The sequence below is a fragment of the Physcomitrium patens genome, chromosome 3, assembly GCF_059467195.1.
Source record: "Physcomitrium patens ecotype Gransden chromosome 3, ASM5946719v1, whole genome shotgun sequence".
Taxonomy (NCBI): domain Eukaryota; kingdom Viridiplantae; phylum Streptophyta; class Bryopsida; order Funariales; family Funariaceae; genus Physcomitrium; species Physcomitrium patens.
In genome coordinates, this window is record NC_143412.1 from 3,642,611 (window position 1) to 3,668,875 (window position 26,265).

Below are 26,265 nucleotides of genomic sequence, written 5' to 3' on the forward strand. Positions count from 1 at the left end.
AGTCCACCTTTAAGGGAAGTAACCCCAACAATTGACATTCCTAACCTTCTGATACCATCCGCCACACCCACACAGGTATAAACATCATTGGTTATTAGCCATAAAGCAACTCCATGGAATGCTACTTGTTTATTGTTCAATTTACCCTGGATGAGCAAGCTCAGAATATGGGGTAAGTTCAGGTTGTTAGTGACTGCACGTGACAATGCCGATAAGAGATGACTCTCTGCTTCGAGTTTTCTTAAAGAAGACGATAAATGGTGCATTGGTAAACACTACTGTGTTTGCAAGAGTAACATGGTGATAGACTTCGCCAACAGCTAAGTATTCCTGCCCAGATGCTATTTGAGTAAAGAAACCAGGAAAAAAGAAAAAAAAACAAGGATCTTACTAAACCGGTCATCAACTCTTTAAGACCCGCATCCAATGCGTCTGCTAATCCTGCAAACCAACACTGAACATTCAGCACCTGCATCCAGCTCAAAATAAGGGCTAAAAGACTTGAAAACTCACACTGATTATGTCTAAACAACGTACATCACAGTAAACGAGAACGAACTTATTAACACCAGCCGGGAAAAGTAGGGCGACACGTTACAATATCAACTACAGAAGTGGGCGTCATTACCTACCAATTCCTCTGATGACTACTACAGAAGATTAAATAATATAACAATAATAATAATAATAATAATAATAAGAATCCACTCTGCTTGTTGGATTGTGGCTATAGATGTGCAACCATAAAAAAAGGTTGCAAAGAAACAAAGGAGAAAGCAAATGCAGGTATGTGATGACAAACTTCAACGCTCGTCTATTCCAAAATACGACGTGACTGATGGGTCTTGAAGGTCCTAATGAAATACCTCTAAGCAATTTAAGATCATGGGAACGACTCAAGTACGAGACCACACATTTCACTGGCGACCAAGCAAACGGTTGCTCCGCACAAGTAAGATTGCTCCTAGAAAACCTAAATTACTCTCTCGCCCTAAATAACCACCACATGAATCTGCAGTTCCGATCACACAATTTCGACAAGATCCAGAATCATAACAAAAACCCAAAAATGTCTTTCTGCGTTTGATGGCATCGGAGATGTGGGGAAAAAGAAAAGAAGAGATAATACCTGAAGCAAGGCTGGGGAATTAAGATCGAGAAATAGCGGAAGAAACATCTTCGTAGGGATCGCTCCGGCCAGGCATACGGCTCAGGGTGAGATCCTGCAAGAACTTGTGGTTGTTCTTGTCCGTGTTCCAGCTGCCGTAGGGTTTCACGGGATTAGCCCAGGACTCCTTCAGCTTGACACACTGCTCCTTGGTGCTGTAGACGTGCTTCCGGAATTTCGCGTCGCGCTCATCGGGATTTTCCATAGAGCGGCGAATCCAGTGCTCCACAAACTCCATCATAAACCCCATGACTACTAATCTCACAGCTAATTGCTAAAACAAACTACTCGAATCAGTGCACCTGGCTGCGAATTTGTGAAGACGGAATTGCTCTAGGGCTTCAGCGGACCCTGCTCTCGAGCTTCATCTCCATGGCTACTGCAACGACGCAAGGAACGATGACATCCAAGTGGATGATATATGAACGGATGGTAATAAGTTCATTCATTTAAGAACCGCGTTCATTCATAACGATGAGAAATTGTCACCAGTCGGACTGTTAATGGATGAGAATATGTCGCACGTCGGCACATTCCACGACACAATAGTGCTGTGGAGAGTAGGCATAATATGCTACGGAATGTGACGAACCCCTTTCACACAGGCACAGAGAGATATCACCAGGTTTGGGTGATAATGGCGTCCGCTTCTTGCAAAGAGAAGAAAACGACTGACGTGCTTTTTTGTACATATTCACTGATCGAGAAACATTGGAGGCATCTGAAAAGAATTCAAGTTTGCAGTAAAAATGAAATAGTGAGAAGAATAGTGTGCATATTTAAAGGAGATCAGGAGGAGGAAAAAGTGCAGTATGGAACAGAATCTTAGATCAACCTGCGTATATTGATTGCATTCTTCCAGCTTCAGAGGTTTAGAGGAGAGGTCGATGTCTCCGCACAATCAGACAACAGAAAACAGGAACACAAAACAGAAGTAGAAGTAGAAGAGGGAGAAGAAAGAGTGAAGAAAAAAGCTGATCACAGATTGCAAAGGATGTTTGTAGATTTGGGGTTATTGAGATGGATTCATTGATAAGTTTTCAAGCCTTGTGGAATGGACTGGCGTCTAATCTAGGTTCAAAGGAGAAGCCATCTAGTTCATGCTGGAAGACGGACCAATTCCTCGGACGAGGAATGTTCAAGGAGCCGTCTCGGAGCAACGGACAAGGCGGCACCCATTCCCATTGATACTTGGAGAGACTGAAGATCAAGCCAAGAGGCGAATAAAAACGAGTGAAAAAGATGATATCATCATATCCGGCACAATACATGCTGTCGCATGGCCATTTTTTGTACAATCGATCAAACATGTCCGGAGGCATCCTTCCATACTCGACCCATTTCAAGGTCTTCAAATCCAAAAACCAAATACACAAACCCAAAGTCTGGTTTCGTGATGCTTTGCCCACGATTCCAATCCTCCCTTTACACTGAAACAATTGCCGAGATTTCACGTTTCCGGGCATCCGCTGCGTCTTCACCCGGGACCACACTTCGTGCTGTATGTTATACTCTAGTAAACCGCTATTTGGCCCGCACGTCAAACAATACAGAGAATTTCTGCACCGCAAAGAATCGCCCCGGTGTGTCAAAGAACTAGTATTACCGACACATTGAATGCTGTGTTTGAATCGATGTTGTAGCGATTCAATATGGGGTTGAACGACGACAAGCAGTTGAGATGATGATGTGAGTAACCTGCAACAGACGGCGCGCTTGGTGAACTCTTCTTGCAGGAGGCTTCCAGAGACGCGCCATGAGCTGGTGACGGAGTCAAACACCTCAGTGGTCCATCGGTCGTCATCGGTTCGGTAACCCCCCGCGGCGATGATTTTGTAGCCTTGCACCCACCTATCCACCACCATGCACACAATCCGCGGCCTGCGTTTGCAAATGCGCGGGGGCAGCTGCCGAGCCACCTTGGTGATGGGATTGCACACGAATAGAGCGAACGGCCGGTAATCCGCCACCAGACACACCAAGCCTCCTGCCGACGCCGCGGGCTGGATCTGCATGGGAAGGAAATCGAGTGCAATCCGATGCCACTTGGACAACGCACAGCTGTACCCCAACAGCACTCTGTCCGCTCGCCTGTCCGCCTTAATGAAATAGTGCCCCAAAGGCGACGTCACCTAGCCCACACACACACACACCCACATATACATAAACCATCGCCATCGTCGCCATCGTCGTCTTAGTTGACATCATAGGCTGTAGAGCGATACAGTTTATGTGCAAGAACTCTGCATCGAAAAAATCACGTCAAAGTAAGCGGAAAACGTGACAGGAAAGGGAGTTGAGACCTGAGAGCAATCGGAAATGAAGCTGTGAGAATGAATGATGGCATTCCACCGTTTACACACTGCGCGCAAACGAAAGAAGCTGTCAATGGGGAGCCTGGCCAACACCCTATCTACGAGCTCCTCTCGTAAGTCACCCCAAAGCCTTTCATCCATGGCCACCACCCAACTCCCCGCTCGTGGCTCTTGGAAGAAACAACCCCCACCACACACACACACACTCCTGTTGCACCCACGCTCGTCGGTCGGTCGGTCCAGGCTCCTCGGTCAGGGTTCTATCCATGGCTTCCTTTTCAATTCAAAAGGATCATGACAGCGCATTAGATGGCTTGCGGACCGACTCTCGACACAACCATGCACGCAATAATGCGGCGATCCCCCGCCATGGAATAATGCCATCCCTACTCTCTCCCTTTAACACTTACACACTTACACTCTCGCTTACACACACAAACTCATTACTAACCCAACAAATGCGAAATGCGAGATGCGAGATGACATGGCATCAGAAGATCGCATGATTCGATCCGCGTCCCGAATGCTGCTCACCCTTGACTGACCTAAATGCCTTCCTGCTCTCTCTCTCTCTCTCTCTCTCTCAAAACTCACATATCTCATGTAAATGCTCACATGCTCATTCTTCTTTCGTTCGTTTGTTCTTTCCTTCTTTCTTTCTTTCTTTCTTTCTTTCTCCTATTGCTTCTTCTGCTCCCTTGTGCTTCTCCAACATGAATTCCTACGCAATGCACAAACCTAGAAACCCTACTGTCGACATGGTTTTGTCGGCAAGCACTCCGTTGACAACTCAAGCGGCTTTCTTTGACAAGATTGTTGGTCTTTCAAAGGGTCATTGTGCTTCAGGTTGTGAGCTCTTTGACTATCTTTCTGTCTATCTCTTGTTTATTTGTTTTTGTTCATGTGTGTATGACTGAATATGATTTGGGGATTGACTGCTGCGTTGGGAAGATGAGATTCTTGCGTTGGCATGAAATTAAAGGATTTGATCAGATTTATCTGCAATTTTGTTTTCTTTCACAAGATAATTGTGAAGTTGGAGGATTAGCCTTCGATGGGTGTCATTCATTATCCAAGTTCAAGGGTTGCTTTGATTGGAAATCGTATTGTGGATATGAAGAAACCTATTCTGAAATCTGGAAGGAAAACAACCGTGGAAATGAAATTTTAAGAAAACATGACTTTGAAATGAATGGTGAGATTCGGGTTTTTAGTTTCTTCTTAATCATGAAACTGCAGTGATTGTCTCTGCTTGTTTGATTTGACTACTAATGAGATTGAAATCAAAACAATTGAACTCAACCATTTTGATTTATATATTTTTTAAAACACACCATCAAAAACAAAACAAAACAAAACATGTATAATATATAATAAGACAAACCAACAGCTTCATAAACTAAAAAAACAGATTGGATTTTTTCTTAATGTAGGTTGCAAATTAAGAATAGATAGGAATGTGCAGGTTCACCATTAAAATACATATATGAAAAAAATTCAAACGCATACACAACAGAATCTATTCTAAAAATTTGACATGTAAATTATCTCTCCTCTTAAAAAAATAAAAAATAAAAATATTCAACGAGAAAAACGAGAAAACAAACACAAACACAAACACTTGACGTCATGCGTTACAGTAAGAAGAACCCAATGGTTTCCATATGTTTGTTTTAATTGGTGACCTCCATCTCCGGCAAAAGCATTGAGAGTAAGGTTTCATCTTCTTCCTCCTTTTTTCTCTCTATGCCAGACGCGAACAATCGCGACTATGCCTCTTAATTTTTTTACGTTGCAAGTTCTCTTTTTCAAATATGAGATTTAACTTTTTCTTGCGTTTCATTTTATAAAACAAATAAACATTTGTTTTATCTGTAAGTGTATCACATGATGCAGATTTTCATCCAATCGTCTTCAAAAATTAGTAAAGGAAATGAGCGTCTTTCTCATCATCTTATCATATAACTCTAAAATTTATCATTGAACTCAAAAGTCCTAAATTGTCAATGGTTAATTTGTGTTTATTAAAATAAAATAAAATAAAATAAACCCCAAAAGGTTTTTGGATAAAATATAAGTTACTTGTAGGTACTATAACTAAAATTAATAGCATAAACATTACTATGAGCATGACTGATTTGAAAAAAAAAAAAAAAAAAAAAAAAAAATGGAATTGAAAGCTTCTAAACAATAAAAAGAATGTAGATCTACAAAACAATTGTGTGTGTGTGTGTGTATATATATATGTAAACATATATTTTGAATAGATATTACAGTACTGAAAAATTATTTTGCACAAGTAACGAGCACTATTTTACATTTTTAACATTTGTATTAGTAGTATCTTCAGTGAGGTTTGCATACGAATGATACGTTAAATAGTTGACACAAACAAACACATAAAACATCTACAGATTTTTTGCTATTGTTGCAGTCTCACAGCTTTCTGCAAAGTTGATACTTTGATGTGATACGGGTTGCATCTATGATATCTAAGAGTACTGCTGCCACAACTATTGTTGTGTTTTTTATGAAATAATTCTTAAAATAAAGACTTAAAAAACAAAACTTAAAACTAATGCTTTTACTACTTGAAAGATTTAACAATGATTTATAATACTTTAAAGATATAAAATATTTCAGAAATGTATGTTATAGATTCGGGTCCTAAAAAACAACAACAATAATAATAATAATAAAGTTAATCAATATAAACAAAATTCAATAAGACGATGTATATTGTTCACAACTGCTGTGATCTATTACAACAATCCTGCGTAGAACTCCGACTTTGAATAATGGTAATAATAACGTTGTAGTCATGAAAATATTGATCAGAAACAAATAAATAACTCTCACAGAATTGATTTTTTTTTTTATTGTGAAAACCTTTGCGTCTACAATTACTGGTCCTTCAAACAGGCAATTTTATTGAAAGAATGACGGTTAAGTGTGTTAAAGCTTGTTCTGGGAGTAATCTAAACATACATGACAAATAAGAAATTTCATGGTGGCATTTTACTAAATTAAATGGGAGGATACACAAATAACACCCAAGTGGGACCTTGAATTTTGTATGGCGTCAAATTGCACTAGCTACATAAAATTGACGCAGCCCCCTTAAATCCGACAATGAGGTCATCCAACTCGACACAGCGATGAGCAAGACGAAATTATAAAAAACTTGTCATTTCCGCTGTGCAGGTGCTCCGCTGCTTTGCTTCCGTATGTATTGCCGCATATCTTCGTGCAGGTCTGATCGCACAATTAGCCTCTTGGCAGAAGCATCTTCAAAGAGGAGTCCACCAAGATCTCGCGCATGAGCTACAACAGCCTCGTAAATAGCCTGTTAAAAGACATTCAACGCACATCAGCTGCGGGTTAATCCTGCTGCCTCCTGAATACTACATGGTATGAATGAAGTGGTTCTTTCACATTCGCGGTAAGAGTTCCTTTCTACCAAAAATGGTTCAACATAAACAGTTTTCTGCATATGTAACACTTTATATGTGACGTAACAGCCTGAAAATTGTGAGAAGAACATTGAATCAAAATAGTGATCGACAATTAACAAATACTTCGTACAAAAATGACTATAAGCAGATACTAGTTGTGAATGTCACACTGTCAGCAGTGTCAAGTCTAGAGTAACAGATTTGAGCAGCTTTACTTCTAAACTTCCCTGTTAAGCTGAGATGGAAAATTAAATTTATTAAAATGCCACCATGAAAGGCGAAAATTTTATAATGCTGTACAACTTTTCCCTTCAAGATGAGAATACGTAACACTAATATGAAACCATTCAATGAAAGACTGTTGTCTGTCATAACATGAGGATGTGCATATGACACTGAATTTACATACCATTGTGGGGAAGTCATCGTAAAAATAAGCAGGCTCAAATTGAACTCTATTTCGATCCGTTTCCCACAAACGCAGCTGCAATCGACCACATACGCCAGTTAGTTCAACCACTTTAAAAACCACTTCAACAAGAAGGAAGAAGACCGTACCGTACCACAGGAAACTATTCCTGTAACGAGGAGAATAGATTATGCAACACGGGAATATGCATGTTCGTAGCAAATCTACTTATATTTAGTAAGTTTTACAGCAGTATGGAGTACATGACGTCAAAAGATTGTCGGCATAACAATAACAAATTGTACATACTTCATAAGAGGAACTTAAGAGATGAAGTTAAAAATAAATAATATTAAAGATATTTGATAATCCAGCATACAACGAGCCAACATGAGTGTCGTCAACATGACTGCTTCCTGCACAGATATCCTCTAAAAACAGGGAGTCGAAATACAAATAGACAGAAGGAAATATGGAAGAGGAGAAAGCCAAAAAGGGTACTTGATCTGAAACAGTTTCTGGGACAACAGGAATCTTCTGAGCAACATGAGGATGTGCATGCTTGCGAAGAAATGAGATTATCTGCAAAAAGAAGCCAAGGTTATCCAGGATGACAAATACAAGTACAAAGTCCTAATCTAGAATAGATGTCCACTAAACATTATCACAACGATTACAATGATCCCTCAAGGCAGAGTCGTTCTTGCGCGTTAATCTCAGGTTTTCCGAAATACCTGTTCCGCTGATATTCCACTTCCAAGAGCTTTATTGACACTCTCCTTGGTGAGAGTGGCTACAACCAGATTCGGCAACTGGTACTCTAGCCTTCAGTGGAGAGGGCAGTATATTAGTAAAGAAACTAGAAACATTAAGTTACTTTTCATACATATAAAATATAATGTGAAGATACCTAGATAATCACTCTCGAGTATCTCTGTCATGGTCAGTCTGCAAAAGAAAGATCACCCACACAAACAAGCCTTCTAAGTACTGAAATGATGTCAAGCGGCAAACAGGGGTACGAAAAACCCATGTGATGTTTCGGTTCAGCAGATAATGTGATCGTCCTGAAATGTATAAGTGAGCAAGGAAAAGGAGAAACCGTGTAAAACAGCGTAAAATTTCAGTTTGCAGCTTCGAGGATGTGTATGCATAAACTTTAAAATTTGTCTCCACCACAACAAAACCCTGTAAACATTTATTAGCACACTTAATCAGTCAACGAAAGGGCTAGCTGAGGTTAGAACACATTACATACTATATCAAATAAACAGCTGAACACATACATTTCAAACATAGTATAATGAAAGGACTTCTGAATGGCATGTTGGACATGAAAATGAAGGAACAAAGAATGATAAACATAAACTTCTACTGATCGGTTTCAGACCTACTATTAGCATGTCATGAATCTAAATCTCAGTTAGCTTAAAAAAAGAGCCCCAAGCCTCGGTTTTTGATGAATAATAAGAGATAATACAACGCATGATGAAAGACTATCAAAAGTGCTACTTGCACAATGGTGACGTCAACACAATGAATGTACCAGGCTTCACATAATACATAGATAAACACTACAATTTGAAACTCTTATGACAACAATGTCTTCGAGCGAGAGGCACATACCTCGGAAGACTGCCAATCAGTTGATTCCGAAAGACTTGCAGAAAGGTTCGACGCAAGCTTGGTAGGAATATACCAGCTCTCCTTCATACCCTGCAGAAAGGACCATGAACAATACATAAGCCTCAATAAAGTTGCAGTTGATACAAATAATCTAGGCCTGCATAACTCAAATCCTCAGCATTGTACAGATAGTCCCTAGCACTGTCTTTAAATTGCTAGAGTTTCATATCTCATTTTTTGAAATGACAAACCTGTTGTAACTTCACAAGCCCCAAGGCAGCAAGCTCATCCAAAACCTTCTGAAGAGCAGGAGACAAAGAGTTGACAGAATACGCCTGCAGGTTTCAGCAAGCGTGCTTGTGTAAGCAGCAGTTACTATTAAACTCATGGACTCGTGTGGGATTCACGAGGTGCAACAAAATCCAGAGCAGGAAGGCAAACGTGATAGCCCATAATAGTAAAAGGGTAAGACATGCACTTATGAACATCCAGTTGTCCAAGTGTTCGGGTAAACATGTAAAAGAAAAGCCTTACTTCTCCCACAAGATGAAAACCAAGCTCTAATAAGAAGCCTACAAGCTCGCCGCTATCTGTCCCTCGGTCCTGTCGCCAGAAGATACAAAGAGCATATTATATAAACTCCATAATCATTACAAGCCACTGACCGACAGAATCTGGTGCATCACTAATCGAGAGGACAAAAGACCCAATACAGGAGCGCAAACCTAGCAACACTGTACAAGAGAAGGGTACCTCAGATGACGTAACATACTCCCGCACAAGCTGCCACAGTTGCGAATTGGTGTCCATCAGCTGTCAAGCAACAAACAATATGACGTCAGTTGAGGTATGTGGCTGACTTACGTTGATTCAGCTCATCTTTCCGTATATGATGCTCAAGGACTATAGCACAAGGTTGAACATACATGCACACATTCTCACCAGGAATTGGAAGCCCAGGTCGGTGAGTGAAGGCGACTCGTTCTCTCTGAAGTGCAGTATTCAACCGATTGGACCCATGTATCAACCAGTTCATTGGTCTGTCATAAGCATACTCTAGTTTCAACCTCTAGGTCTGATTTTCTGACACCGTCAAATGGACTTATCACAAGTGTCTAAAGAGGGAGTTGCCCCGGGCTTAACACTCTAAGAGAAACATATCTGTGCCTTGGGCGTTGAACAAACCATATTGCGATTGCCACTTACACTTCCACTGACTTTGGTAGACACTGTTCTTATATTTAGAGCACTGAGTTTATAACATTTGATTAATGAATCTGTCATTCATCATTATAGATTATCGCAGCCATTTCTAACTCATGCTTCCAGTATGGCAGTCCATGTACTAGAGAGTTTCACAGAGAAGAAGATTGACATAAACAAACTTCGCCACTGCCAACACTTACTCACTAACTCAGTAATTCTAACAAACTGCACAAGAGGAACTAGTTCAAGCAACAATTTTTGGAACCTAGCCTCATTGAAAAGATCCTAAAGCTGAATGAATTAGATGTCAGACAAAGCATCGCACTTACCTGCTAGACGGGGTTAAAAGCCCTGATCGCTGGAAGACTTTAATGATAAAAGGATTTTTAGGACCCGCAGGACCATCTGCCGCACAATCTACAAGTTGCAAAAGCACCGACTGCAACAACAAGATAGACAAGATTTAAATCTGACATCCGCTTCTAGAAATGTGCATATTCTTGTATCAACCCACAAACGAGATGATCCTCCATACACATTACTACAACATGAGTTGCGAAGAATGAGCAAGGAACATACCTCCCACTGTTTCATGGCATAGTTTTCGAGATCCGCAGAATTCGGAACTCTAGCAGCAACACTTTCAGACACGACGTCCCTTGGAGGCCCGCCCCTGAAGAATTGCTCACAATTAGCAGCCTCTATTTCAATTACTTTTTAGTGGTGCATAAAGTTTCATCCACACACCAACTAGCAAATTCTAGTATCTCTCAACCATTACTACCAAGATTCCTTTCGACCAGGGATAATCTGTTAGCTATGACCTTTCACTCAGCATGCTGAAATCCAATTGCCACCAGCATCAATGACTTAAAAGAATCCAAAGTGAGTGGAATTGATCTTCCAAATATCCCGTAATCCACCACACGACATCTAAAAGGATAAGGCAGCCAATCGAGCTCACCCTGTGCTTAATGCTTGCCGGAGTTGTTTCTGTAGTTTTGGATTCATCCTATAACACACTTCTTTCTTCCTGGACAGAAGAGAAAATCCACTGTTAATTCTAAGATAAATACGCTTATTGGTTTTCTCTACCGTTCACACAGCTTAAGAAAATCAGAAACGCCGAAAAAGTCCAGTGGCTTAGAGGCAGAAATCAATCTGTCAGTATAATTGTTAGGAGAAAAGGGACGTCACTCTTTCCACTTGAAACGGAAGATAGGGGACGGTACAAGGGCAAATATTCACCATCGACAAATAATGCGTAGAGTTTGATAAATCTGACCTTTCAGGCAAGATGACTCGTAATTGCTCTAACCGGTCTATTGCTATTTGATGCTTGGAAAGGGCCTCCGGTCGAGCCCATTCTTGCCAAGATTTCAGGGGAACGGCATTTTCAACCCATAATAGACGCAGCACGTACTGCTTCGCCAAAGGAGGTAATGAACTGATCATAAAACAACATTGCAATTCGTCAAAAAGGAGCCCATCATGATCCTACCCTAGAAACTGCTGACAAAACCGTTTGCGCAGAGTGTTCATTTCTAGACAAGAAACCAAGATTAACTACGCCGATTTAACATAAAGCTGTCGAGCCATCTTGAACGCCGCTAACCATTGACACACGTTCAAACACTAATTGCATGCAACTCAGATTGTAAATCGCCAACGTGCTCGAATCCCATGGCAGTGAATACCCTAATTTGCCAGTCTAATCGATAGCAAATTCTAAATTAGGGCTCTGTGCACTATACAGAACAACAATTTGGGCTAAATAGTAGGGTGATCGGGTTGAACTCTCAGGATCGAAATTCATGAAAATGCACATACACAAACTCGAATAACAATGTCTTCCCAGAGCTCAAAGGAATCCCAAGCCACACAGATGCTATTGGAAGGTCCTACTCATGTTCTTGCTCTTCAGACCCATCGCTCCTCAAATTGATAGATGCGGAAGGGAAAACGAGAGATCGGGTGGGTAGAGGAGGAAAGCAATCAAATGCTGTGAAGTTGAAACAGAGGCACAGACCGAAAAACTGCTTGGCAAGTCCAATGACGATCATAGAGCAAATCCAGCTTCGCTGCTGGTAATGCAGCCACCATCTCCATGAAGTTTCTCGAAACTACCCGCACTCGAGGCATCTTCACCTCCACTCTCCGACCTTCTCCTCAATCAGATATTCTCACATCAAAACTAGATTCAATTCTCAACTCTCCGCTGGATGTTGCTCCGAAGCGGCAATTCCTTCCGTTTTCAATTACGAAGAAGAGAGGTGCTGAAATTCCCCCACCATTCCAACGGGACCCCTCTTCCTCACCTGGTTACAGCAATACTCTACGCCATGGGGATTGCATCATCCCGGGCTATGATCATATAAGTTCATTGACGCGGGGATGTCTGAGCTTCATTAAGCCCTAATCAAGTTTGAGGTTCGGTACCGGACCTGAAGGCACGGAACTTCGACTAGAAAGAGCGGTAGTGTCATTTTGTGCGTCGAGAGTGTGATTTGTGCTTTGTCGCCGCGTCGTGACCTTGCTCCCCAAAATCGTGAAATTGCTCTGCGGAGGACTTGTTCCAGCAGAAGGTGCGCCGTCATCCTTTTTATTCACCTTCAGTATCACGCAACCTCTGTCTTCCTCAACTCCTGCATCACGTGTCCGCCTGGCCCATCTTCCCTTCTCTGCCTCACGCACCCTGCATGTGGCTACCCTTGACCACACTTTCTTGTTTCAGTTTTTCGATTACCTCTTGTTCCATTCCAATTGCGATTACCCAATTGCGCGTATGCAGAATCAATTTCCTACTGTTTGCCAGAGTGGTTTTATGACTCTTTTATGCATTCCTCTTGGTTTGTTTTGATTAAATTGGATCCTGATTGATCCAATCTGTTTGAATGGGTGTCATTTGTATGCACTTAATGAAGTTTTTCAAGCGAAACATTGGCCAATCTCAACCATGGCAACGCATTCAACCTTGGACTATGTGACACCACGTCCTTGCAAATTTTGAAAACAAAGTGTCATGATTAGGACTGCCATTTTAAAGCTTTTGTTCAAGTTATGAGCGTTTGGTGCTGATCGTATCGTAAATTGTGAATCATATGTGATGCAGCATGGATGTGTTCCAGATCACGCAGGGCAGGTTGAAGGAACAAGCCGTAAATGTGTCGAAGATGGGGCTTCCTTCAGTTCCCCACCTCTCATGTATCCGTTAATGTGGATAGGATTGGTGGGTATGTGGTTTTTCACTTACATTTCGTGTCTGAGACCTGACGCCCCTAACTTCGCAAGCGTTTTCCTAATCAGATTCTTTTGATGGTCACTTGCCATTCCCGCTCAAATCACAAGTCTTTCGTGTTGCCATCTACTCAAGTAGGTAGCAGAAAGATAGTTTAGGTATCTTAGACACTCAGGACGGAGAATGCTGGAGGTCGAACGTCTCGGCTTCAAAATGCTCGAGGGATGTTTCAATCCACGTACTTGAAAGCATTCAATGCCCTGGTAGCGTACTTGGGGAATTGCTTTGCTTTCTCTGATTTTAACGTTCTACTTTCTACAGCTTCTCTGTTTCTTTCACCTTGTTATCAAGGTTGCAGATCTTCGAAGATCTGGTCGCTTTTTTGTGGAAGAGAGGAGCACACATGATCTTCACAAGAGGAATTGAGAAGTTTTAGGACACATGTGCAGATGCATCATATTATATATCAGCACCCCTTTTTTGTCTTGGAGCAACTGGCTGCATTATAACACTCTTTAACCCTTATTTTCAGGCATGGTTTTGGGATGTAAAGCCCTAAATCTTTGTATGATGATGCCGTGAACAGCTGACTGTTTGTTCGCCAAATCACTTGAGGAGATCATTTCTTTAAACCAGTGGTTTTGGTTGTTCGTTGTTCGCATGAATTGAGCAGGGTGCTATGCAGCGAAATCCAAATGCTTACCAGATCCCATCCGAACTCTGAAGTCAAGGTGCCTTAGGCCGGATTAGTTCGGGAGGTTCGCACCCTCTTGGAACTTCTTGATCGTCATTTACTCGCGCACGAAGGCAACCTGTTTTTTTGCTCATGGGAGGGGTGCGATCTCTCATTGAATGTGAATGCGAACTTCAGACGCATCGAAGGCTTCGTAAGAAGTGGGATTCAAATGTACTGCGAGGAACCAAAGTGGAGGATGATGCTCGTTTAACTTGTTCTGAACCAGGATGTGGGAAAGTGTTCAAATATCTATCTTTGCTGCAGACGCACATTGAGAGCGTGCATGGTAAGTTCTCAAAATTACACAGTACCTAACTCAGCTTTATCTGGGCGTGTCTGTCATAAATATCTTTCGTTCGTGAGCTGCACATCGAAATGTTTAGATTGCTTGATTTGGGGACTTTATGCAGATTCTTCGCCAGTCACTCAAGCAATATGCGTGGAACCTGGTTGTGGGGAAATTTTCGATAGCCTCTCTCAGTTAAAAGCACGTATCAAGGTCGCACACTGTTACGTTGTGTGTGAAACTTGTGGTGTATCCATGTTGAAAAAAAAACTCAAATCCCACACCCAAACCCATGAAGGAGTGCAGACCTTGATTCGGTGTTCACACCCCGGTTGATTGCACAGTTACATCAAGGTACATGCGGGAGCACGACTGTGTACTCGTTTTTCTGTTAGTTATTTTTTAAACGTTGCTGATGTGATGAACAACTCTCTGGATTTTTAATACGTGCACTAGTGTAGTTGCAGAGACTTTGCTGTAGGATTTGCCTTAACATAAGTTTTTTGACTAGGTTCATTTGATAAATTTAAGTTAATGAAGTATGGTCGAAGTTTTTCAATGGCTGGGATGGCTTTTTAACTCTCTTTTGAGTATGGTGGAATGGAAGGGGGTTTGAGAGGGGGATGATTTTTTTGGGGTACAGTAAGAACGAGTAAGAAGTAGTGTCGCGGATATCGGCCGGCCATCAGAACGTACGGCCCTGGGGATGTAGCTCAGATGGCAGTATCAGATGGTAGAGGCTGAGCCGAGCGGCGGGTCTCCGTGAAATCCGGAGACGCATCCTAGTGATCCAGAAATATCGGAATGTTCAATTGTGGAGGGATTTTTAGAGCACAATAGTTTGCTACAGTCGGAGAAGAAGCTTTGCAACACTCTAGGAGATTGCGAAGCAACAATTTGCAGATAGATTGGACACACAAATTGTAGATCCGGAATTTTCCGCACAACCAATTATTTTGCGAGAAATGTAACCGGCAGAGTTAGAGCGTTTTAGGAATTTTAGTTCCCTAATCAGCAGAACTTAGCGTAGTTAAACACTAATGCATTGACTAGTGCATTGAGAGACATGGAGAAACGGGGGGATAGCGGTCGCCGGAAGGAAGGGTCTAGTAATGTCCAGAAAAAGAACCAGCTTATGTGTTACGAAGTAAGGCCCAATTGGCGACAGCGACAAGTGCAGGAAGTGGATATGGACACAAGAGAAGGAACCACCTGCGATGACAACAACGACCTCGCAGGCAAGTATTCCTTTCCCAGACACCCTACCTGAAATACAAGAAAGTGGTGAAAGTTTCTCCAGTCTCAACTCAGAGGTAAGGTCTAACCTTTCTACCCCCAGACGAGGGAGATTCCAGATCGACTCTACTTGAACAAGAGAAGGATACAATGCCGCCACCAATATCGACACATTTGAAGGACTTGACGAGGGATACACACAATATTATGAGTATTGAAGGGGACGGAAAGACCACGTCGGACCACCATCACAACTCCATCCAGTACACTATCATTGAAACTATGGAACAAACCCAAGACTTAGGGCACACACCAACCGACCAAAATGACTACACTAGCCAATGCACAACATTGGGAAGGAAATTTGAAGAGCTTGTTCATCACACATTAGAGAAACTTGGGGAATACATTCAGTCAAAGTGGGACATTGCTGAGGATTTTTTACAATCAAACCCTCTACTAGGCCTAATGCATCAGTATTCCATAGACAAAGAGCTAGAGCTGCTAGTAGCACAAATGAAACTGGATGCAGAAATTCTCCTACACGCATATGGAATCGATTCTGCAATCGTAGGAATCACAAAAACCTCCACATCACTAGATTCACCGTTGCCACAGCCACGACCCAAATATACCACAGTTGGAGCATCCCTTAGCCAGAGTACTTTTAAACAGATGACTTTTGAACAGATGCAGGCTCAAATAGCACACAAAGAAAACCATACCTTCATAGTATATATGCAAAAACATCCAGAATCTCACTTTCTTCACAAATGGGCCTCCAGCAACTTGCATCCTTCATATTCCTCAACCACCATGCTTGGAGGTGGCTATTTTGAGATCCAATTCACTAATGAATCAGGCAAAACTCTAACTCTTAGTAGACAATACAAGTTCAACAACCATGATATGTTTACAAAATGGTGCATAGATTTCAACTTGAAAACCACCTATGATTCAAATCTAACCAATCTCTCAATTTGGGTACAATTATGGGGCCTTAGACACATCTTTAGAACCTCCCAACTCTTCATAAAAGCTCTTCATAAAAACACCATTGGTGAGATAATTGTGATAGATCCCTTCAAATCTTATTGTAGTAAGATAGTAAAACCTTGAGTTAGGATGTTGGTACTCAATATAACCAAGCTCCTTCAAATCCTACTCCTATTCAATTTCACTAGAAGAGATAAAGAATATAAAATCAAATATACTAGACTACCTACACATTGTAATCATTGCTGCAATACTTCACACCATGCAAAGAATTATACAATTAATTGGCTAAAGATAAAGAAGTGCTCCTATGGCAAATGAATTCACTCGATTGATTTAAAAACAGCCAAACTTCTTATTTCAACTTAGCCAGTGATGAAGAAGACCATCCTAAAATCTATAGACAAAGTCCATGCCAACGTCCCCACCCTACACCACTAAGTTCACACTTTGTTTGGATAGAAAAAACTCCAACACCTTTCTTTAATAGAACCAAAGCTACTACAATTGAAGGACTAGTGTGCTATAATTTTCCATTGATCTATCCTTGATTCAGGCAAGTGTTTGGACTATCACCTTCCACCAACAAAATGTTATATAGACAAGTCTCTCCAATATTGATAAGGCCTTCTTTGGACTCACTGGAATTGCTAATCTTAAAGAATAATGAAGCTCCAATAGATACATTACAGCTCCAACAAACTTTCAATGAAGAAGACTAGATGCAATGAAGAATTAGAGAAATATCTTAGGTTTTATGACAAAAAATAGAGCCTACAACAATCACCTATGTGATCCTATTAGATCATTTTAAACAAAAACTATAGAAGGATTATCTAACCATATTCTATTAGTGATAGCCTAATGGTGGCCTTACTCAACATATAGTATCTTGGAAAGGAATTAGAAGGCATAAGAAAATATAAAGAACTCCAAAACTTTATGCTAAACTTACATCTCAAGCCCAACATATCTTTATTATAAGAACATAGATTCTTATAGAATAATTGTTTAGAAAGAACAATACAATTAGATTTCATGAAAAGCTCCTTATTATTGAATGAAGTAGTATACTTAGCCTTAAATGATAGCCTTGCAAGCAAGACCACCATATTAACATGTGCAAAACTAATTCCAAACATTCATATACATTACATCATCATTCTTAGCCAAGCATAGTTTATAATTTTTAACTTAACATTTAATACAAAACTTAGAATATTCAATATAAATGGATTTAATCATATAAGTTCTTCAATATAATTATAAGAAAAAATTGCCAACCATTCACTTTGGAAGCTCAATAAATCATAAAAGGAAACTTTAATTTTGTGGAATTCCTTGAAGATAAACATGATGGTTATACCTCCTTAAGATGTAGTACAAAAGAAGTAGTTGGATGGAACAACCTACTCACCAAATTATAAGTTCAAGTCACATTCTACATGGGAAGATTCATGAAGATTAATAACAAAAACCTCACATGAAATAACTGTCACTTGGCTCCTATAATAATCTTAACATGCATAAATAGGATATATATATAGGAGAAAAGTTGCAAAGTAAAAGAAGAATGTTCAAAATATGGCCTTCACAGTCCAACATCTCCAACCACTCACTTATCTTTATCAAAATTAAATCATTAAATCTTCTTTTGCTCGGCATGTAATCCTTTAGCAAAAACCAATTAACAAAGATAGAAGGTCAAAAACTATTCAAGGATGCATGGAAACAAGCAATTGATCAATCCACATGCAATTCTTTGTGAAACAAAAACTTTAGTGTCTTTCATGTAATCTGTAAAATTAATATAGCAATAGACAAAAAAGCTTGTTTGAAATGGAATTAAACTCTTTCTAAGATCTATATTCCTTCCAATCTACAAAAATATAAATCTCATTACAACATAAGATAGAGAAAATTAAAACAAAATTGAATAGCATTAAATAAAATAGAATAATGAAAGACAAAATATAGTAAAAAAAAAAATAGAATGGAACAAAATAGAAAAAATACAAACCAAACTTAATTAAGAGAAAGAAACTGAAGCTACATCTGACCAAATATCCAAATGGCTTCAATCAATCATATTTATGTTTTATCCAACTATCTTGGAACTATTAGAATATCTCTAATGGTGGATCCTATCAAGATAATCGTCCCTTCTAAAAAATTTTAGATGTGGCTCCTATCTAGATAATCCCCTAAGCTCTTTAAGAATGTTCCATAGTGGATTCTACATAGACTACCAACCTAGCCTCAATTATAGAAACTTCTAGAAATTTCTCAAAAATGGTTTCTACTATTTATCTCTATGCATCAATAATATAAATGCTCCATTATAATTAATCTTCTTATATTAATGAAGAATATTTTTGTTCCGCTCTTGATGGTATATTTAATTTATTTCTTGACAATAGATGACGTTTTATACAAGTTCTTATATTACATTATAGATAGAAAAATCTTTTAAAAAGACTTTGTACTAAAATTACCGATTTCTATTGTGACAACAAAGGCAACGGTGCTCCAAAATGCTATCTACTTCATACTCCTATTTGTTATCAATCATAATCAATGATCATGGTAGTTGGTGTTGATCTGAGAAACATCTTGGTTTTGTATGAAACTTGAGCTATAAAATATGAAAAATTGGATGTACTTGAATATGTGGTAGAAGCTTAAGATGGTATACAACATCAAAATTCATTACAAAAATGTGAAAAGATCCAAACCAATAAGGTGTCAACTTATGGATTTGAATTGATGTAGTAAGTAGAAAGTTGGTATTGAAAAGTAATACCTAGTCACCCTTTTGGAAGATCTTGCATTCTTTGTGGTTATCTATATATTCTTTATATTGATTCTATGTAATAAAGAGGTAGTGCCATACCTCTTACAAGGCTATTATAAGCCATTATATAAATATTTTGTTGTGAAGATGTTGATGTTGAAGGAATGATAGACAATTGCTGGCATAATTGGATGTTGATCAGTGTTAAAAAAGAATGGTGAATGACCAGTACTTGCTTAAATACTATCATTATAAGAAAATTTCAAAAACATCAAATATTCATCTCAATGATTATTATAAACTACCACAAATACTTGTATCATATCTTCTAAGATTTGATTTGTATGCTTTATATGTCTATATATTTGAGGATAGAAGGCCATGGATATGATAAGTCATGTGCATAGTACCTTGAGCAAAGGCTTGCTAAAAACTCCTCATGAAGAACAAATCCTAATATCAAAGAATAACATGAAGTAACCCATGGTGACAGAAGACAATGTCAAAAAAAACTCGTGCAAGTATTACAACATCAATATTAAAGTACATTGTACCTAAATGAAGTTGTTTCAAGAATTGATCAATATAGACAGCAATTGGGATGTGATTGTGAGACGTCTATGACAAACATGTAATGAGATCTATGATCACTTACTCCCAAAGTACTATAGATAGTAGAATAGTTTATAATAGCTTAAAAGATATTACATTGCATACTTTGTTACATTGACATAGTTTGTAGGAGTACACAAAAGCTTGAACATTATGATCCAAACTTGCTCAAAATCATGGCCTTAAGATCCATTTTAGAGTCTATTGCATGCCTTAAATGTCCAGATACTGGAATGTTGTATCCTTCTTAAAGTATCTCTGTCTAAAATATAGCATCATGAGGTACATAAATCCACTTTTTAAAATAGAAGAAGCCATCACTAAAACAATAATTTTGATATTACACATTGTCTACCTTCAATCAATCAATAACTATCTTGAAAAAAGTATCCCAATATGTAGCTATTTTTGATTTTGTTCCTTTAATTAGTTTTAAAATGATACTATTAATAGTAGTAACTTTTATATCATCTTTTCATTTGAGCTTTAAGTCTGGTCTCTATGATAAAGTATCAAACATAATGTATTCTTGTCCTTGCTTATATTCAAGATAAATATCAAAGAATTATAATTTTTTTTTTCAACAATGATGTCATGATTTTATATTTTTTAAATATAAATCATGTAATAAAGGCCGATGGTTAATTCAAACTTTCACTAGTTTTTCCAACAGATAGTATCGCCATATCTTTGTTGCATATACAATTGCTAGTTGCTCTTGATCATATGAAAAATAATTGCATTGAGTTCTTTTGAGCTTATGTGATTTATATGCCATAAGTTGAAGCTTCCTATCAAATTTTTATTCAAAGACCGTGCCAATAGTAAAGTTGAAAGTATCTATGTCAAGTATATAAGGAAGATGGATTAATATGTTTGTAGTATTGGAGCAGTAATGAGTGCCTCTTTCAACTTATTGAAGGCATTTTATTGTTCTAGTTTTCATTCAAATGAGACGTCTTTCTCCAATAATCTTGTTAATGAAGCAACAATATATGTAAATTTCTGAACAAAATAGCGATAATATCCAATAAGGCCTAAAAATGAGCAAACTTCAAAAGCATCTTTAAGAGTTGGCTAATATTTCACTACTTTCATCTTATCTTGTTCTATGAGCATGCCTACAAAGGACACTACATGCCTCAAAAAGGTGATTTCAAACTTCTAAAATTCATACTTTGATTGCTTACAATAGAAGCGACTATCTCATAATCGATCTAACACTTTCTATAGATGTTACTCATGCTTTACAAATATTTTACTATAAATTAGGATATCATCGACAAAGACAACTACATACTTTTCTAAAAGATCTTGAAAAAGTTTATTTATATGATCTATGAAACAAGGAAGAGCATTGGCAAAGTCAAAAGATAAAACAAGCCATCTAAAATGTTTATAGCATGTACAGAATGTCATCTTCTTTACATCATCTTTTGCAATAGGTATTTGCTAATAGCCACTTCAAAGATCCAATTTTTTTAAGATGATTGGACTTTGAAGATGAACAAGAAGTTCATCCATGCATAGAAGTAGATATGCATTTTTGACAGTCTCATTATTGACGCCTTAATAGTCAATGCAAAGCTGCAATCTATGATTCATTTTGGGTGCAAAGAATATAGATGCTTTCCATGGTAATGTGCTTTTTCAAATGAGGCCTTTCTCCAAAAATTTATCCAATGCCTTTTGCAACTCTTCAAATTCATTTGGTGTTAGGCAATAAATTGGTTGACTTGTTGGTTTGACTCCTGATAATAATTCTATTTAGAAGAAGGTACCTCGATCAAATAATATACCACTAGATAAGTAGATTGAAAAGAAATTCTAATATTCACATATAAATTGTTCTATTCTTTTGGTTGTCTTTCCCATCACTGATGTAAGATTTAGAACCACAATATATATTAGTTGTTTATATTGTATTTTCTTCTTTATAATAGTCATTTCTAAAAATATGTCTTTAGCCACAAATCATTTTATTACCTCAGTTGATATGAAGGTACAAAGAATCACCTTGTGTCTATTATCTTTCAAGGAGATCATCCTTGCTAGTTAATTAATTTGCTTATTTTCTACTTCTAGTCATCGCATATCAAGGATAACATTATATTTAAGCTTTGCTATCTTCAATTTTTCTTTCAAGGCATAGGTATCATTCAACCTTAAGGTTTTTTCTTTAAATGTCTCACTCATTATGTTTTTTCAATCATCTACTATGTATATACTTTTTCTTTTAATCATCTTGGTTTTAATCTTAAGTCGATTAACAATTCCAATAAAGATGTAATTTTTTATAGAGTTGCAATACATAAGTACACAACATGGTTGTCTTTTAATTCAATTTTTTAGATACATCAATTGATTCTTTTAATAGTTTTTTGAAGCCATATTTTTTGTCTTTGAGAAGTTGAAGCTATCTCTAATATTGGCCTTTGGTGCCTTTACTAAAAAGCCTTCTTTATCTCCTCCACTTCTTTATCAACTTGGCAAGCCTCAAGATTGTGAATCCACCTTAATTTATTGATGCCTAAATTTTGATATTTTAAACAATTTTCAATCTGATGGCTTAGCTCTCAATAATAGAAGCTTAATTCTTTTTATGCTAATATTTTTCATCTCTATAGTATTAGTGGTCTTTATAGAGCATCAATCTCCATCGACATTGGTTGTTATGCCATAGTATTAGATAGGGGCATAAGACTTTGTACTATAGGTTGTACTCTATAGTTTTTAAAATCCATAGTATCAATCTTCTTTGCAATCCTAACTACCTCCTAAAATATTTTTGGATCCCTTAATTCGACTTCATCTTGAACTACAAGTTTCAAACCTCAAGTGAATCAATCCATTATCTTTGCCTCTCAAACATTGTCAATTTCGAGATATAACAACTTGAATGACAAGACATAATCTTGCACTAACCTAGATTATATAAGATGAGCCAACTAATCCCATGATAACTTCTTTATATTAATGGATCAAAATTGATTCTTAAGCTCCGTCTTAAATTCCTCTTAGACATAAAATCCACCTTGAGCTCCCTAGTTTTGAGCTTGATGTTACCACCAAATGGTTGTTATATTTGTTAAATAGTTGGCTATATACATAATTCATTTTGTGGTGTTTGCTTTAAATAGTTAGAGGTATTGTCACATGTTAAAGAGTCATTAGAATATATTTTCTTACCTTGAAGTCCTAGAATATGTATTAGACTTGTTCAATTTTAATCTAGCAGATATCAACTTCTTTTTTCCTTACAAAGTAGCTATCTAATCTAGAAGGTATTGTATTTGAGCCTCCATTTGGGATAGCTCTGCCATATCTCTTATGTTGTAATTTCTTTTTAAGACTCTGCTATTATAATACCTTCTTCTTTTTTAGTTGAATTCTTAAAAATAGCTCATAATAGCCTCAAAATAATATTTAGTGTGATAACAACAACTGACCTCTAATTAAATAATTTCTATCAATATACTATCAAAGGACAGACTAATATTTGCTTTCATATTAATGAAATAGGACTAAACTTTCTTTAAAATCTAAAACCCTTCTAATCTATAACAATATAAATTTCATCATAATATAGGATAGAGCATACTAAAAAAAACTAAACAAAATTAAATAGAATAGGAAAATAAAAGGTAAAATAGAGCAAAAGAAAATAAAATAGAAAAAAATAGAAAAAATATAAATCAAACTTAATTAAGAGAAAGGGATCAAAGACATGCATGACTAAATGTCCTAATAGCCTCAATCAATCGTATTTATACTTTTTCCAACCATCTTGAATTTTTTTGAAATATTCCTAATAGTAAATCCTACAAAGATAATGACCTTATTTTTGGAAATTTCTAAAAACTTTTCAAAAATGATTCTAATTACTTATATCTATGCGTCAATAATATAAGTACCTTCTTATACCCTTATTCTTGGAATCAATAATATCAAGAGAAATTTACAAAACTACTGACAATATACATAGAGCTACATAAAAATTGGTACAATTTGAAGGCTAAGAAAATATTGAACTCAACGTAAGTTAAAATTCAATAAATTAGACATAGCAAGTTAGAGAAGCAATTTATCTCCCTTTTAGCTAGATGGATTATGATAGGTAGTCATTGTAATGTGGACTTTTTATAATATTATGGAATAAGATATCAAAAAATTTGTATAATAGAGTTTAATATAAATAGTTGTATCTTGATGCATCAATGCGACATGGCCAATTATGCCTAAGAATACTATAAATTTTTATATATTAAAAATAATTCAATAGAAGATAATATTGAAGCTCAAAAATACTACCTCAAAAGCATGCTTAGTAATACAAACACAAAATATAGAATTAGAAAAATAAATTCTAGAAGTACAAGTAAAAACAATCACATTAGGATTCTCAAGAAAGAAAGCATCTAAAATTGATATGATACCATTTGAATTCTTCTAAGCATCCTTGAAAGATGTAGATAAAGTCATAATAGTGCTAATTAAAGAAGTCTTCAATCAAGGCAACCTCTCTACAAAGCTCAATACAAACAAGTTTGTTTTAATATCTAAAGTAGCATATCTATCCTTGATTACTAATTATTATTGAATCTCTCTACTCAACAACATCTATAAGATTATAGCAAAGGTTTTAACTAATTTCTTACTTTTAAACTTACTTAGATAGTTATGTAGATTATAAATAAGATTTGTAAGAAAAAGATATATATTCAATAATATCTTTATTGCCATTCAAGCAATCATTTGGATAGAAGAAAGCAAATAAGACTTAGTATTAATGCTCTTAGACTTCAAAAAACATATGATAGAATTAATTGGACCCTTCTCCAAGATACTATGAAACAAACAAGTTTTTTATCAAAATGGATCTAATATATTATAGTCCTTAATATAAAAGTTGCATTCTTAATAATAATCAATGGTGAATACAAATAATTATTCAAATTAGAAAGATCAATAAGACAAAGATGTTTCTAAGCTCTCTATTTTTTATTTATTTATTCTAGATGTCATCAATTACATCTTAAATGATAAAATTAATAGAATAGACAAGCTAATTTTTTCCAATCAATCTCACTATTCTAATTTTATGTTTAATAATGATACTTCTTTATTCCAAAAAAGAGATTCTAGCAACCTAAATAGAGTAACAAATACATTAAAAAAATTTAGCCAAATTTCAAGGATAAAAATTAATTGGCATAAAACAAAAATAATATGGACATTATAGAGAATAAAAGATTTCAAATGAAAACAGCTACAAGGTCTCACTTGGATAAGACTAAGAATAATAGTACAATACTTGGGATTTTCAATTAGATTTTATATGTCACTAGAGAACAAAATCAAAATAATCTAACAAGTTATCTTCGAATTTATTAAATGGAGGTCCAAGTAATTATCACTTATAAGAAGAATTATGATTATGAATCAAGTAATCCTAATCTCTATATGATATATAGCCTCATATTATCAAGGACACAAACTAAAAGAAGATTCATAAACTTAAAGAAATTTGTGTCAAAAAAAAAATCACAAAATAGAAGAAAGTATATATATTCAAAAAAAAATTGGAATGGCTATTGCCAATGACTAGAAAATATAAGATTCTTGAAACTAGACTAAAAATAAGAAAAGAATTGATAAGAGTGAAGAAGGCCTTACTCTTGCCTCTATATATACTGTTTAATTAAGAACTATGAGGCGACATGCTATAGGACTTCTAAAATGTGTCCAACTTACAAAACACATGTCTTATTTGGAAGGCAAGTTTTCCAAGTGTACACCATATGTCAAATTTATAATATAAGTGGTCAACATATTAACACGTGGCCTCCATGTTGGCTAAGTTTTCAACCTACCAATCACCTATAGACATATATAAAGGCAAAGCAACATCTATGAAGCTTTTCACAAGATTTTATCATATTTATCTACTTTGATTTACTTCTTCTATTCTTATTATCTAAATAATTATCAGGATAAATATGTATGTCCGTGACATTATCCCCTCTTCTAGCGACCAATTCCAGAAGGAACGATGATTACATGTTGATGAAATTTAAGATGTATCAAACTATATTTTCCATGTATTCTAATCTTTGATTCCTTCGAAAGCAGTTAATAGGTCCCTTCAACCATCAACAATGTCTCATATTAGGGCGAGAAGATCATCC

The 26,265-nt window shown here is 37.0% G+C and overlaps 4 protein-coding genes and 1 long non-coding RNA gene across 17 annotated transcripts; 1 reads left to right on the forward strand and 4 right to left on the reverse strand.

The window, feature by feature from the left end:
• Nucleotides 1-110: 110 nt before the first annotated feature.
• Nucleotides 111-1,488, reverse strand: LOC112280348 (uncharacterized). The gene is made up of 2 exons (XM_024515741.3): nt 1,130-1,488; nt 111-441 (listed from the first exon to the last, which is right to left on the reverse strand). The coding sequence occupies exon 1, from the start codon at nt 1,416-1,418 to the stop codon at nt 1,149-1,151; it is 270 nt and encodes an 89-aa protein (XP_024371509.1). The 5' UTR covers nt 1,419-1,488; the 3' UTR covers nt 111-441; nt 1,130-1,148.
• A 665-nt stretch (nt 1,489-2,153) lies between these two features.
• On the reverse strand, nt 2,154-3,992 carry LOC112280346 (F-box/kelch-repeat protein At5g15710). 2 transcript variants are annotated; one of them, XM_024515739.3, is made up of 3 exons: nt 3,472-3,992; nt 2,867-3,300; nt 2,154-2,728 (listed from the first exon to the last, which is right to left on the reverse strand). In XM_024515739.3, the coding sequence occupies exons 1-3, from the start codon at nt 3,622-3,624 to the stop codon at nt 2,209-2,211; spliced, it is 1,107 nt and encodes a 368-aa protein (XP_024371507.1). In that variant the 5' UTR covers nt 3,625-3,992; the 3' UTR covers nt 2,154-2,208. The 2 variants fall into 2 exon arrangements, with proteins under 2 accessions (XP_024371507.1, XP_073388721.1); XM_073532620.2 differs by having other exon boundaries at nt 2,154-3,300; nt 3,472-3,765.
• Nucleotides 3,993-4,412: 420 nt separating this feature from the next.
• LOC149989478 (uncharacterized) lies at nt 4,413-5,309 on the reverse strand. The gene is made up of 2 exons (XR_016501999.1): nt 5,169-5,309; nt 4,413-4,619 (listed from the first exon to the last, which is right to left on the reverse strand). It is a non-coding gene; the product is annotated as an uncharacterized LOC149989478 (long non-coding RNA).
• A 1,170-nt stretch (nt 5,310-6,479) lies between these two features.
• On the reverse strand, nt 6,480-12,561 carry LOC112279971 (general transcription and DNA repair factor IIH subunit TFB2). Of its 2 annotated transcripts, XM_024514804.2 has the most exons (15): nt 12,209-12,561; nt 11,465-11,626; nt 11,144-11,212; nt 10,759-10,852; nt 10,509-10,618; nt 9,916-9,961; nt 9,727-9,786; nt 9,508-9,576; nt 9,225-9,308; nt 8,974-9,063; nt 8,450-8,535; nt 8,082-8,172; nt 7,849-7,929; nt 7,348-7,422; nt 6,480-6,829 (listed from the first exon to the last, which is right to left on the reverse strand). In XM_024514804.2, exons 1-15 carry the CDS (start codon nt 12,319-12,321, stop codon nt 6,671-6,673), a joined length of 1,389 nt encoding a protein of 462 aa, XP_024370572.1. In that variant the 5' UTR covers nt 12,322-12,561; the 3' UTR covers nt 6,480-6,670. The 2 variants fall into 2 exon arrangements, 1 of the variants encoding a protein (XP_024370572.1); XR_002969172.3 differs by lacking the exons at nt 6,480-6,829; nt 7,348-7,422 and having other exon boundaries at nt 7,859-7,929; nt 8,258-8,535.
• A 62-nt stretch (nt 12,562-12,623) lies between these two features.
• Nucleotides 12,624-16,809, forward strand: LOC112279361 (transcription factor IIIA-like). 11 transcript variants are annotated; one of them, XR_016501998.1, is made up of 5 exons: nt 12,624-12,764; nt 13,292-13,412; nt 14,091-14,439; nt 14,564-15,677; nt 15,779-16,449. XR_016501998.1 is itself a non-coding variant. In XM_024513734.3 (5 exons), the coding sequence occupies exons 4-5, from the start codon at nt 15,506-15,508 to the stop codon at nt 16,792-16,794; spliced, it is 1,188 nt and encodes a 395-aa protein (XP_024369502.1). In that variant the 5' UTR covers nt 12,624-12,764; nt 13,292-14,439; nt 14,564-14,793; nt 15,083-15,505; the 3' UTR covers nt 16,795-16,809. The 11 variants fall into 11 exon arrangements, 9 of the variants coding, with proteins under 9 accessions (XP_024369502.1, XP_090104687.1, XP_090104691.1 ...); XM_024513734.3 differs by having other exon boundaries at nt 13,292-14,439; nt 14,564-14,793; nt 15,083-15,677; nt 15,779-16,809; XM_090248561.1 differs by having other exon boundaries at nt 14,564-14,793; nt 15,083-16,809.
• Nucleotides 16,810-26,265: the final 9,456 nt, after the last annotated feature.

What these genes read in the sequence shown, in the direction of transcription:
- LOC112280348 (XM_024515741.3), bottom strand. Translation starts at nt 1,418, where the DNA reads ATGGGGTTTATGATGGAGTTTGTGGAGCACTGGATTCGCCGCTCTATG.
- LOC112280346 (XM_073532620.2), bottom strand. Translation starts at nt 3,624, where the DNA reads ATGGATGAAAGGCTTTGGGGTGACTTACGAGAGGAGCTCGTAGATAGG. An exon ending in TCATTTCCGATTGCTCTCAG is followed by an intron (nt 3,301 to 3,471) that starts GTCTCAACTCCC and finishes TGTGTGGGCTAG; the next exon opens with GTGACGTCGCCTTTGGGGCA.
- LOC112279971 (XM_024514804.2), bottom strand. Translation starts at nt 12,321, where the DNA reads ATGCCTCGAGTGCGGGTAGTTTCGAGAAACTTCATGGAGATGGTGGCT. An exon ending in CGAGTCATCTTGCCTGAAAG is followed by an intron (nt 11,213 to 11,464) that starts GTCAGATTTATC and finishes TCTTCTGTCCAG; the next exon opens with GAAGAAAGAAGTGTGTTATA. An exon ending in CGGCAAGCATTAAGCACAGG is followed by an intron (nt 10,853 to 11,143) that starts GTGAGCTCGATT and finishes GCAATTCTTCAG; the next exon opens with GGGCGGGCCTCCAAGGGACG.
- LOC112279361 (XM_024513734.3), top strand. Translation starts at nt 15,506, where the DNA reads ATGGAGAAACGGGGGGATAGCGGTCGCCGGAAGGAAGGGTCTAGTAAT. An exon ending in TGACAACAACGACCTCGCAG is followed by an intron (nt 15,678 to 15,778) that starts GCAAGTATTCCT and finishes TTCTACCCCCAG; the next exon opens with ACGAGGGAGATTCCAGATCG.